The sequence below is a fragment of the Cherax quadricarinatus genome, chromosome 25 (genome assembly GCF_038502225.1).
Source record: "Cherax quadricarinatus isolate ZL_2023a chromosome 25, ASM3850222v1, whole genome shotgun sequence".
NCBI lineage: Eukaryota > Metazoa > Arthropoda > Malacostraca > Decapoda > Parastacidae > Cherax > Cherax quadricarinatus.
The window spans coordinates 8,116,339-8,129,953 of NC_091316.1; the positions used below are offsets into that span (position 1 = coordinate 8,116,339).

Here is a 13,615-nt window from a genome sequence, read left to right on the forward strand (position 1 = left end):
TGGAACCATGGCTAGGGCTAAAAGTGAACAGGTTATAACAATAAATGAAGAAAGATATTGGAATGATTTATGCAGCAAGTAGCACCACCAAATAGTAGTGGTAGGTTGGTATGGCAACCCTGAAAATTTGAAATTACGGTATAGTGGAACCTTGCTTTTCGTTTGCCCTGGTTTTCGTTGAATTTGGTTTTCAACAACTTTTTTTGTCAAAATATTGTCCTAGTTTTTGTTTGTCACCTTGGTTTTCGTCTGCTGTACAGAATGTGCCCACGCCCACACAAAGCATCCCATGCACGCATTCTGAGTCAGTCTGGCTGTGTTTCGTGTTGAGTGAACATTACTCTGCATGTTCATATGAAACATTTCGTAATAATTGATTGTTTTTTGTGCTTGTTTATTGAGTGCGACTGCTAAATAAGCCACCATGGGGCCAAAGAAAGTTCAGATAAATAAAGAAGGTGAGAAACATGATAGAACTCAAGAAAGAACTCATAGAATGAGTTGCAAAGTTTTGTGGAGAAATATCACTACCACCCTCTACAAAGGTAGAGGGTGGTAGTGACTGTGGTAGAGGGTGGTAGTGATGGTGGCAGAGGATGGTAGTGATGGTGGTAGAGGGTGGTAGTAATTGTGGTAAAGGGTGGTAGTGATGGTGGTAGAGGGTAGTAGTGATGGCAAACAATCGAAGATGTTGAGTTGTTGTTCTTGGTGTGGATCAACGACAAACAATTAGTGGGAGGTAGTGTTGTGGAGGCGATAATTTGCGAAAAGGCAAGGCAGTTGCATGCGGATCTCCTAAACAATATGCCAACAAGAGTCTTCAATAATGGTAAAACTGATTTAAATGTTCATTTATCCTTTAACCCTTTCAGGGTCCATGCGGTAGATCTACGGCTTTACGTTCAGGGTCCAAACTGTAGATCTACGCCATGAGCTCAGCTCACTCTGATAAGTTGTGAGTGGTAAATTTGGGCCTAAATATGAGAGAATACAACTATGTGGTATGTGTGCACCACATAAAACAAATCCTGCAGCACACAGTGTATAATGAGAGAAAAAAACTGAGACCGTGATTTTCGATTAAACCAGCGACTTTGCAGTGTTTTTTTGTAAGTTTTTTTATAGTTGTATTTGCGATTTCTTGGTCTCATTTGATAGAATGGAAGACATATTACAGAAATAGAGATGATTTTGATTGGTTTTAGCACTGAAAATGGCTTGAAATGAGCTCAAAGTAGCAGAAATGTTAAATTTTTGCCGATGTTCAAGAGTAAACAAACGACCTCACACGTCTAATACACGCCAACTGGTGGGTCTAATATACATTCACAAATGTGGTGATGATATTTATACAATTATTACAATATTGCATAACAGTAAATCTTCTATTTTTGGGTTTGAATAAAAATTCATTATGTGAATAAAAAATCAAAATGGAATTCATTTGTAAAGCCTCAAAACGTAACTAAAGAACAGGAAATGTTAGTTTAGTGCCAGGAATACCTACATTGTTTATTCTGGACCCTATTTTGAAATTGGAATATTTTGAACTTTGTGTTAAATTGGTAAAATTACCAATTTCCGATCACTTTATTTTGTAGTTGAAACAGTTGACTTGGTGATTTCTTGTGCTCAATCGATAGAATAGAAGTAATACTAGTGAAATAGCTAAGAATTTGGTCGACTGGAATAATATAATTGGCCTAAAATGGGAGTCAAAGTCGGCAAAATTGCCTATTCGTAAATATCGCCAACACATCAAAATTCGCGAGAGCATAATTTCGTCAATTTCCCATCATTTTTCATACTTTTTGTTTTATTACCTTCAGAAAAAGATTCTCTACCATTTCATAAGAAAAAATAACAAAAATTTTTTTTTAAAATTTTTGGACCCTGGTGTGCAGTTTGAAATTTTTGGCCTCTGGACCCTGAAAGGGACCAAAACTCACTATTCCCCCCAAAATTAATGATTTACAGTCTCTCCATTTTGTCTGGAAACTCCAAAATTTCAAATGTTTTTAAAAGTTATTTCATATTTTATATATACTCTGATAATTATACTTATGTATACCTGTACCTAAATAAACTTACATACATCGAGTCATTTAAATGTCGTATATTACGTTAATATACACATTTTCATTAATCCATCCATGATATTTTTTTCAAAATTATATAATAAACACGATGAATAACATATAAATAAGATAAATACACCCCACAGTAGAATAAATAAACATAAATGTGAGATGTGAGCAGACGACTTCCACAAGTGACGCCATAATAACAATACTCACCGAGTCTCATTAAATGTCGTATATTACGGTAATATACACATTTTCATTAATCCATCCATGATATTTTTTTCAAAATTATATAATAAACACGATGCATAACATATAAATAAGATAAATACACCCCACAGTAGAATAAATAAACAAATGTGAGATGTGAGCAGACGACTTGCACAAGTGGTGATAATAACAATACTCGCCGAGTCTCATTAAATGTCGTATATTACGGTAATATACACATTTTCATTAATCCATCCATGATATTTTTTTCAAAATTATATAATAAACACGATACATAACATAAAAAGATGATAAATACACCCCACAATAGAATAAATAAACATAAATATAAGATGTGGGAGCCTCGTTTGTTTACATAACTCTGCGCCTGTTACCTCTCATGTACTCATTCTTTCTCTCTCTCATTTTTTCGTTTTATCTCATTTACTTACTCCTGACCCTACATTAAGACTACAAATATTTTAAGGTAAGTAATGAGTGAACTGTATATACATTTTATCGCTCTGGGATGCTTAAATATCATAGAATAGTATGTGTGGGTGGGGTGGCCTGGTGAGGTAGCCTGGCTATTACAATACATACCACACTTGATTTCTTACAATAAATACTACTTGTCTCACCCTAGATTAAGACTATAAATATTTTAAGGTAAGTAATGAGTGCACTATGTGTGTATTGTACCTTTTTATTGTTTTTTGATGCCTGGTTCTATTGCTAACTTAATATATGTTAGTGTAAACTTGTTATCTAGTGTTTGTATGCATTTGTAAGTGGAAAAAAAGGGTGTTCCACTTTACGGCGGTTTCCGCTTTACGGCGGTAGCCTGGAACCTAACCAGCCGTATAAGTGGGGCCTTCCTGTATTTCTCATTGTTTTCTGTATGTAAAACTATAGTTATTCTCCATAAAATGTATTTTTTGTTAATATTTTTGGGTGTCTGGAATGGATTAATTGGATTTACATTATTTCTTATGGGAAATATTGCTTTAGTTTTCATCGAATTTGTGTTTTCGTCATACTCTCTGGAACAAATTAAAAATGAAAACTGAGGTTTCACTGTACAGTGGACCCTCAACCAACGGCATTAATTTTCCCCATAAGAAATAATGGAAATAGAATTAATCCGTCCCTGACACCCCGAAGTCTGAAAAAAAAAAAAAATTTACGTGAAATATACATTTCCTTATACCAAAATGAATGGGACATGCAAAATAAACAATAATTAAATGCCACTTACCTTTATTGTGGAGTTGTTGATGAGTGATGTGCCAGCAGCAGGAGAGATTCAGGATTGTCTATTGCTTGGAAGGAGAATTCCCTTCCATAAAGACTTCAGGTACCAAGTCCTTTGGTGGGGTTACCTCCCTTCTTGGTTTTTTAATGCCGCTAGGACCAGCTTGAGAGTCACTGGACCCCTGTCGTACAAAATCTGTCCAGAGAGCTTTGTTTCTCACGTGCCCTTAGGATTTCCCTAAAATGGGACACAAGAGTGTCATTGAACATGTTGCCAATGCGGCTTGCAACTTCTGTGACAGGATAAAATTCATCGATAAATGCTTGCACCTTTGTAAACATTGAACACATTTCCCTAATCCTTGACGAAGTCAACTTCCTCCGTCTCTCTTCATCCTGCTCTGAAGAACATTCCTAAGATGTGATCTGTTGCTGTTGCACCTGAAGCTCTTGCAGGTCTGCAGTGGTTAATTCTTCCTCATTATTCTGCACCAACTCTTCCACATCCTCGTCACAAACCTCCAACCCCAAGGACTTCCCCAATGACACAATAGCTTCCACTACCAGCATAGCCTCCTGAGGGTTAGCCCCAAACCCTTCAAAATCCCTTTGTTCTACACATTCTGGCCACAGTTTCCTCCAAGCCGAGTTCAAGGTCCTCTTAGTCACTCCCTCCCAAGCCTTACCTATTAGGTTTACACAACTGAGGATATTGAAGTGATCTTTACAAAACTCTCTTGGGGTCAACTGAGTGTCTGAGGTCACTTCACAGCACTTTTGAAACACTGCTTTTGTGTAGTTTTTTGAAGTTTGAAATGACCTGCTCGTCCATGGGCTGGAGGAGAGGAGTTGTTTTAGGAGGCAAAAACTTTACCTTAACGAAACCAAACTCCCCTGCAATTTCCTCTTGCAAGTCGTGAGGATGAGCAGGAACACTGTCCATTACCAGGAGGCACTTGAGTGACAATTTCTTTTCCTGGAGGTAATTTTTCACAGTGCGGTCAAACACACCATAAGACCAGTCCAAGTAAAATTCCCTAGTGACCCATGCCTTACTGTTTGATCTCCACGGCACAAACAAATTACCCTTGACAATATTGTTTTTCTTGAACACTCTGGGAGTATCAGAGTGATACACCAATAAAGGCTTCACTTTGCAATCACCACTAGCATCACTACACAACATTAATGTCAGCCTGTCTTTCATAGGCTTATGTCCTGGGAGTGCCTTTTCCTCCTGAGTAATGTAGGTCCTGTTTGGCATTTTCTTCTAAAACAGGCCTGTTTAATCACAATTAAACACTTGTTCAGGTTTTAAGTTTTAGTTTTTATGTATTCCTTAAAGTCCTTCACATATTTTTCAGCCGCAGTTTTGTCTGAACTGGCAGCCTCACCATGCCTTACCACACTGTGTATGCCACTACGAATCTTAAATCTCTCAAACCAGCCTTTGCTGGCCTTAAATTCATCAGCAGCAGCACTATTTTGAGGCATTTTCTTAATGAGATCATCATGCAACTTCCTTTCCTCTTCACAAATTATAGACTGAGAGACACTATCACCCGATAATTGTTTTTCGTTTATCCATACCAGTAACAGCCTCTCTACCTCTTCAATTACTTGCAGTCCATTTTGAAAACACACTTGAACCTTTCGCAACAACAGCTTCCTTGATTGCCTGTCTGTTCGTCAAGATAGTACTGATGGTTGAATGTAATTTTTTGTATTGCCTTTCCAACTCAGCCATACGGACTCCACTCTCGTATTTTTCAATGATCTCCTTCTTCATTTCCATCGTAATTCTCACCCTTTTTAACACAGGTTTGGCACTAGAAGCTTTCTTGGGGCCCATGTTGGCTTATTTAGTGGTTACAAGCACTTAAAACAGTGGAATAATCCAAAATGTATGGGGGGCACACATGGAAACCGACCGCAACAGCTTGTAAACAATGGCACACTGAGTCTTGGAGTGGCTGGGCCCGCTCAGGCCGTGCTCCCAGCACATGGACATGTTCCAGACGAACATTGTTGGTAGAGTTTTTCGCCATTGTTAGACTTTTTTTTACGGCAAAAAGCTCCATTAGACGAAATTGCCGTTACTTAATGCCACCATTAGTTGAGGGTCCACTGTATATGTTTTGTTAACAATAACAGGTGTCCCTTGGTTCATTCAGTAAACACATTCCAGGCAGATGGCAGCTATATTAACCCTTTCACTGTCAGTGATGTAAGGCACGGCTTACAAGCCAGTGTCAGTGACGTATTAACCCTTAAACTGTCCAAATGTAGATCTACGTTTGCGCACGTAGTGTTCCAACCTCGATTTTCTCCATAAGAAAGCATGTAAAAAAAAGTAGATCTACGTTCGGAGCACTATGCAAGGAAACGTAGATCTATGTTCGGACAGTTTAAGGATTAATATGCCAAAATTCTAGCAGCTTCATATCTAGCAGAAGGTTGGTAGACCTACATGTGAGAGAATGAGTTTTTGTGATCAGTGTGTGCAGTATAAAAAAAATCCTGCAGCACACAGTGCATAATGAGAAAAAAAAACTCCAATGTTTTTGGTTTAAAATGCCAACTCTGAGGTGTATTTATGGTTGTATTCTCGTTTTCTTGGTCTTATTTGATAGAATGGAAGATATGTTACAGAAATAGAGATGATTCTGATTGGTTTCATGATGAAAAGTACCTTGAAATTGAGCTCAAAGTAGCGGAAATATTTGATTTTTGCCAATGTTCAAGAGTAAACAAATGATGTCACTGTCCAATATGTGTCCAACTGGCCACTCTAATACGCAGTCACGAATGTGCTGACATTATTTATACAATTATTTCAATAATGCAGCAGTCTGCATAACAGTAAATCTTCTATTTTTTGTGTGAATAAAAATTCAAAATGAAAAGCAAGAGTAATATAAGAGGGGCCTGGAGATGTGACTAATGAACAGAGAAAATGTTATTTTAGTGACAGGAATGTCTGCAGTGTTTATTCTGGACCCTATTTTGAAACTGGCATCTTTTGAAATTTGTGTGAAATTGGCCAAATTGCCAATTTCTGACCACTTTATTGGGTAGTTGAAATCAGTAAATGGGCGGTTTCTTGTACTCAGTCGATAGAACAAATGGAGTTCTAGCGAAATAGCTACGAGTCTGGTCGACTGGAACAATGGAATTAGCCAAAAATAGGGCTCAAAGTGGGCGAAATAGCCAGTGTATATATCGCTGAGACCGCTAACTTCACGACAGCGTAATTCCGTAAGTTTTCCATCAACTTTCATACTTTTGGTGTCATTACCATCAGGAAAAAATTCTCTATCATTTCATATAAAAAAAAAAATTCTGAGAATTCTTCGACACTAACAGCAAGTTTGTGAGTAGGGGTCTTGACAGTGAAAGGGTTAATCTTAATCAGGCCATCAAGACTTAATTCCATATAATAAGAATTGACAGTATTCTTTATGAACCGCACACGTCACATGCACTAAATACATATCACCTGCATGGAATTACTAATAGAAATGGGACATCGCATATTGGTAATAGCGAATTTCCATAAAAAGAGAGAATCCTATATACATAGGCATCCTGTAAGTAATACACAATTTTGTTCATATGTGACTGAATAGTAAAAGACCCCTTATTATCTGGCTATATGCACAAGTATCATTATAAATCATACCTGTGGCATACATGTAACCAGTTTTGCCAGTGGCCAGACTTCCTTGGAGTCATATCAAACTTTTACGTTAATTTCTGCATTTAGCTTTTCTTAAGTCATAAAGTATTGAAAATAATTTTGTTGTCAAGGCCGAATTTTACTTACAGGACTTAGAGTGATGTTACTGCTTCCCACAAGAGTTTTGAACTGCATAGCAGATGCAGTTGGTGATCCTTTGGGTTTACACTGAAATAAAGTGATTTTGTAAATAATGCTATTTGATGCGTAATTAAAAGGATTACTACAAGACTAAATGAATTTCTGAATACAGTGGAACCTCTACTTGCGAGCGCATCCACGTGCGGGTTTTTCTAAATACGAGCAGTCGATGGGTCGATTTTTTGCTTCCATAAGCGAGCAGACCTCAGGGCAGGTTCCTTGACGCTGGTGAGGGGCTCTTGCTCTTGATCTAGGGAATTATATCTCATTTGTTTGTTGGACTATCTTATTGAAACTTGGGCAATGTATGATGGAAAGATGTTTCTTAACTTACACCAAAATTGAAAGAAATTGGAGCATAAATAATGGAGTTCACTTCTCAGCAATTAGCCACCCCTTAGCAGTATTTTTGTATGGTTTTTATGGTTTTATTCTCGTTTTTTTGGTCTCATTTGATAGAATGGAAGATATATTACAGAAATAGATATGATTTTGATTGCTTTCACGACGAAAAGTACCTTGAAATTGAGCTCAACGTAGGAGAAATGTTCCATTGCTTGGCTATGTTCAAGAGTAAACAAATAACGTCACTGTCCATTCCAATATGCAGTAGTGAATGGGTTGACATTATTTATACAATTATTGCAATAAGGCATAACAGTAAATATTATTATACGTATTATTATTATTATACATATTATTATTATTATTATTATTACAATGTATATAATTTGTAATTTGTAAAAAGAGAGCAAATGAGAGAGTGGGTGAGCTGTTATCAACAAATTTTGTTGAAAATAAGAAAAAGTTTTGGAGTGAGATTAACAAGTTAAGGAAGCCTAGAGAACAAATGGATTTGTCAGTTAAAAATAGGAGAGGAGAGTTATTAAATGGAGAGTTAGAGGTATTGGGAAGATGGAGGGAATATTTTGAGGAATTGTTAAATGTTGATGAAGATAGGGAAGCTGTGATTTCGTGTATAGGGCAAGGAGGAATAACATCTTGTAGGAGTGAGGAAGAGCCAGTTGTGAGTGTGGGGGAAGTTCGTGAGGCAGTAGGTAAAATGAAAGGGGGTAAGGCAGCCGGGATTGATGAGATAAAGATAGAAATGTTAAAAGCAGGTGGGGATATAGTTTTGGAGTGGTTGGTGCAATTATTTAATAAATGTATGGAAGAGGGTAAGGTACCTAGGGATTGGCAGAGAGCATGCATAGTTCCTTTGTATAAAGGCAAAGGGGATAAAAGAGAGTGCAAAAATTATAGGGGGATAAGTCTGTTGAGTGTACCTGGTAAAGTGTATGGTAGAGTTATAATTGAAAGAATTAAGAGTAAGACGAAGAATAGGATAGCAGATGAACAAGGAGGCTTTAGGAAAGGTAGGGGGTGTGTGGACCAGGTGTTTACAGTGAAACATATAAGTGAACAGTATTTAGATAAGGCTAAAGAGGTCTTTGTGGCATTTATGGATTTGGAAAAGGCGTATGACAGGGTGGATAGGGGGGCAATGTGGCAGATGTTGCAAGTGTATGGTGTAGGAGGTAGGTTACTGAAAGCAGTGAAGAGTTTTTACGAGGATAGTGAGGCTCAAGTTAGAGTATGTAGAAAAGAGGGAAATTTTTTCCCAGTAAAAGTAGGCCTTAGACAAGGATGTGTGATGTCACCGTGGTTGTTTAATATATTTATAGATGGGGTTGTAAGAGAAGTAAATGCGAGGGTCTTGGCAAGAGGCGTGGAGTTAAAAGATAAAGAATCACACACAGGGTGGGAGTTGTCACAGCTGCTCTTTGCTGATGACACTGTGCTCTTGGGAGATTCTGAAGAGAAGCTGCAGAGATTGGTGGATGAATTTGGTAGGGTGTGCAAAAGAAGAAAATTAAAGGTGAATACAGGAAAGAGTAAGGTTATGAGGATAACAAAAAGATTAGGTGATGAAAGATTGAATATCAGATTGGAGGGAGAGAGTATGGAGGAGGTGAACGTATTCAGATATTTGGGAGTGGACGTGTCAGCGGATGGGTCTATGAAAGATGAGGTGAATCATAGAATTGATGAGGGAAAAAGAGTGAGTGGTGCACTTAGGAGTCTGTGGAGACAGAGAACTTTGTCCTTGGAGGCAAAGAGGGGAATGTATGAGAGTATAGTTTTACCAACGCTCTTATATGGGTGTGAAGCATGGGTGATGAATGTTGCAGCGAGGAGAAGGCTGGAGGCAGTGGAGATGTCATGTCTGAGGGCAATGTGTGGTGTGAATATAATGCAGAGAATTCGTAGTTTGGAAGTTAGGAGGAGGTGCGGGATTACCAAAACTGTTGTCCAGAGGGCTGAGGAAGGGTTGTTGAGGTGGTTCGGACATGTAGAGAGAATGGAGCGAAACAGAATAACTTCAAGAGTGTATCAGTCTGTAGTGGAAGGAAGGCGGGGTAGGGGTCGGCCTAGGAAGGGTTGGAGGGAGGGGGTAAAGGAGGTTTTGTGTGCGAGGGGCTTGGACTTCCAGCAGGCATGCGTGAGCGTGTTTGATAGGAGTGAATGGAGACAAATGGTTTTTAATACTTGACGTGCTGTTGGAGTGTGAGCAAAGTAACATTTATGAAGGGATTCAGGGAAACCGGCAGGCCGGACTTGAGTCCTGGAGATGGGAAGTACAGTGCCTGCACTCTGAAGGAGGGGTGTTAATGTTGCAGTTTAAAAACTGTAGTGTAAAGCACCCTTCTGGCAAGACAGTGATGGAGTGAATGATGGTGAAAGTTTTTCTTTTTCGGGCCACCCTGCCTTGGTGGGAATCGGCCAGTGTGATAATAAAAAAAATAATAATAAAAATAATAGACGGCTTCAAAAGGCCATCACTAGATGGCAGTGTTTACCACAACAAAGAGGAAGCGGTTGTGGCCGCCTCCACCTGTTACATAATGACATACTTTATTCATTCTAGAGTATATATCAGGTTTTTATGTTATTTATATTGTTTATTATTTCATATTAGATGAACTGTGATAGATAAATAAGCCGTAGAGTTGATGATAGCGAAATATTCAAGGAGTATTTTGTCCTGTCTCCAGACAAACTCTCGTCGGCTGCCGCCACATATATAATGACATATTTTATTCATTCTAGAGTATATATCAGGTTTCTATGTTATTTATATTGTTTGTTATGTCATATTAGATGAACTGTGATAGATAAATAAGCTGTGTAGATGATATTAGCGAAATTATTCAAGAAGTATTTTGCCCGATTTCCAGACAAACTCTCGTCCACCGCTGACACCGCCCATATCACTACATGAATTACACATTTTATTAATTTTAGAGCATATATCACGTTTCTATGTTATTTCTATTGTTTATTATGTCACATTAGATGAAGTGAGATAGATAAATAAGCAGTAGAGTTGATATTAGCGAAATTATTGAAGTACAGAATTCCACTGGAACAGATTAATTGCATTTCAATTAATTTAAATGAGGAAAATTGAATCTGCAAACGAGCAAATCCAGTTGCGAGCAAGGTCGTGGAACGGATTAAACTCGCAAGTAGAGGTTCCACTGTATCAGTAAATCTAGTCGAAATAAACAATTCTCAAATAAATTTCTTCAAGGTCCCATATGGATATGGATGCCACATAGATGCCAACATTTTTAAGAGAGCATTTTCATGAGTTTCAGTAACTACTGTATACCTGTAATTTTGTTTTTGCTCACTAAAACCATTCACAGTACAGTGTATTACCCCATAAATTAATCTGCACCAACATTTAATGCAGATTTGAACAAAATCATTACAGAGAAAAGATTGACGATATTTAAAACCTTAAACATATTAAGTTTAAAATGTATTGTTTATATGCTTACATCATTACTCACTGGACTAAAATGAATAGCCTTTTCCTCAGCTATAGGGGAGCCAATACTAGGGTATTCTTTTTTGTCTTTATCCCTAGCCTTTTTTTGTTCACGTTTGACTTGGCACTGAGACTCTGGTACTACACCTGAAAAAACAAAATAGTCAAAATTAATATTACATGAACAGAGAACAGGATTTAGGCAAATCAAAAGTCATACTGTAAGGTATTTACTACTGCATATAACTCGCATAGTCTGGTTGAGACAGTAAATCCCAGTGGATCTTAATCTAGACTAGTATTTCTTGGCCAATCTGCCAAACTGTTCATTAGTCAATTAAGAAATGTCTTATTCACATCTAGTATGGGGGACATGGTCCACTATTTGAGAAAAGCTGGTCTAGGTCATGTGTACACTACTAAGCTACTGCTATTTGCAGTGAGATTATACACTATAAAAATATATGGGCTGGCACACTATTGTATAGACAGATTCTACTCAGGTAGAACTGTAGATCTGTAATTTTAGTATTACAAGTAAAGTACAGTGCTTAGGCACATTGCTCATATTACATCTCCAGTGTATTATATCAATTATGTGCCATCTTTATTACTTTTCTTCTATATTAATGTACAGTGGTTTCCTTCTTTTCATAGATTATTTATGGCAATATCTTCCTACAAAACTTTTCTTTACTTTCTGGACAATTGTCTCCTCATCCCAAGAAAGTGGGACAAAATATAATGTTGATGGGAGATGCTAGTATGCTAGAGCATTTTTTCAATTTAAGTGGAGATTTATCTAAAAAGTTATATCACTCTGAATGAATTATGTTGTAAATTACAAAATTTAGTATTAAATGTCCACCATTTAGTACAAAATAAATCAGTAAGCTATCTTACAATTACTGTACAAAAAAATCTATAACATCTAATAGAAGCTTTTAATGCATACAATAAGACTTTTTCGGGCCACCCTGCCTTGGTGGGAATCGGCCAGTGTGATAATATAAAAAAGACTTGTTCCAGTATATAAGATCAAGATACCTAAGTTTAGACAGAGTACCTGCTACTTTATCTTCTGTATGTGATTTTCATCAATAATAAATATTTTACATAATATCTAATTAGACCTCAATGAATTGGCACATCTATTTTACACTGATGGATAACTAAGAGTCTAAGAATGAAAACAAAATAAATTACTGGTAACTCATTTCAACTACCATTCTTCATTGTGAATTTTCCTCTCAGCAATATCTAAAATTTGACTCACCTATGACTTAATTATTAAAAAAAAATTACAGAATTTCTTTTCTGAAACTTTGCAAGTTACCTGAATTTTACATATATGTAAAAGGTTTTAACTTTATTTTATTTCCTTGGATGACTATGATTCTGTTATAGATACTATATTACACCAATAACCTCTTTACTACACACACAAAAATAGCTTTACTACACCAATATGCGAGCACATACATTGTCATTGCGATGTTGTTTTAAAATATTAATACTTCTACTAGGTCTGAGGCAAATTTTTCCCTGAATTCAAAATACATAAATGCTCTCCTGATTTGGATGTTTAGAAATATTTTTGGTATAGTATAATATGGACAGATAAGTGACCTATCAAATTTTCCCCATCCAACTTTTGTATATCAACATACGCTTTCATTCAGTTGTTGGAACACAACCCCACTGTAAGTCTAGGAGCATCTGTACATGCTTAGTTATCCATTACTATATTCTGCACAAATTACTGGTAACAAAATTTTTTAAAGCTTTACCTATTTCTAATAGATCATTCTCCAAAGGCTTAGTCAAAATTCCAAAAATACATGGTATTCTACTTACACTCTGGTCGCATGCCAACATTGAGACATTTCTTTAAGCGACATTCTTGACATTTGCGTCTCATGTACATGTCCATTTCACAGTTGTTGCCATATTTACACTGATAGACTGCATTCTTAGTGATAGATCTCCTGAAGAAACCTGAGGAAAAGAGATGCTGTTATAGGAATGTATGATAAAAACCTGTACGAGTATAATACAAAATTTTATGTACCTACCTGGAGTCTACCTCGAGGGAGTTTCTGGGGTCAACGTCCCTGCAGCCTAGTCCTTGACCAGGGCTCCTAGTGTATCAGAGCCTGATCAACTAGGCCGTTCAGATGGCTGCACGTATTCCAACGTATGAGCCACAGCCTGGCTGATTAGGGTATAAGGGGAATTACCGATAGACCCCCTAGCTGCCTTCAACAGGTATCTGTCCAGTTCCCTCTTGACAGCAGCTATGGGGTCAATCGGTAATTCCCCTTATGCCCGGTGGGAGGCTGTTGAAAA

At 37.3% G+C, this 13,615-nt stretch overlaps 1 protein-coding gene across 10 annotated transcripts in view; it reads right to left on the bottom strand.

Annotated features, from left to right (window-relative positions):
* The window catches only part of EcR (Ecdysone receptor), a 502,071-nt gene that overhangs the window by 52,461 nt on the left and 435,995 nt on the right, over nucleotides 1-13,615 (bottom strand). For 4 of the 10 annotated variants that reach the window (XM_070088599.1, XM_070088594.1, XM_053778515.2 and 1 more), the window contains 3 exons: nucleotides 13,124-13,264; nucleotides 11,277-11,413; nucleotides 7,375-7,455 (listed from right to left, as the gene is read on the bottom strand). In XM_070088599.1, the coding sequence (XP_069944700.1) occupies nucleotides 7,375-7,455; nucleotides 11,277-11,413; nucleotides 13,124-13,264 (359 nt within the window). The remainder of the gene's footprint in view (nucleotides 1-7,374; nucleotides 7,456-11,276; nucleotides 11,414-13,123; nucleotides 13,265-13,615) is intronic. The other 6 variants (XM_053778518.2, XM_053778516.2, XM_070088597.1 and 3 more) reach the window with 3 other exon arrangements.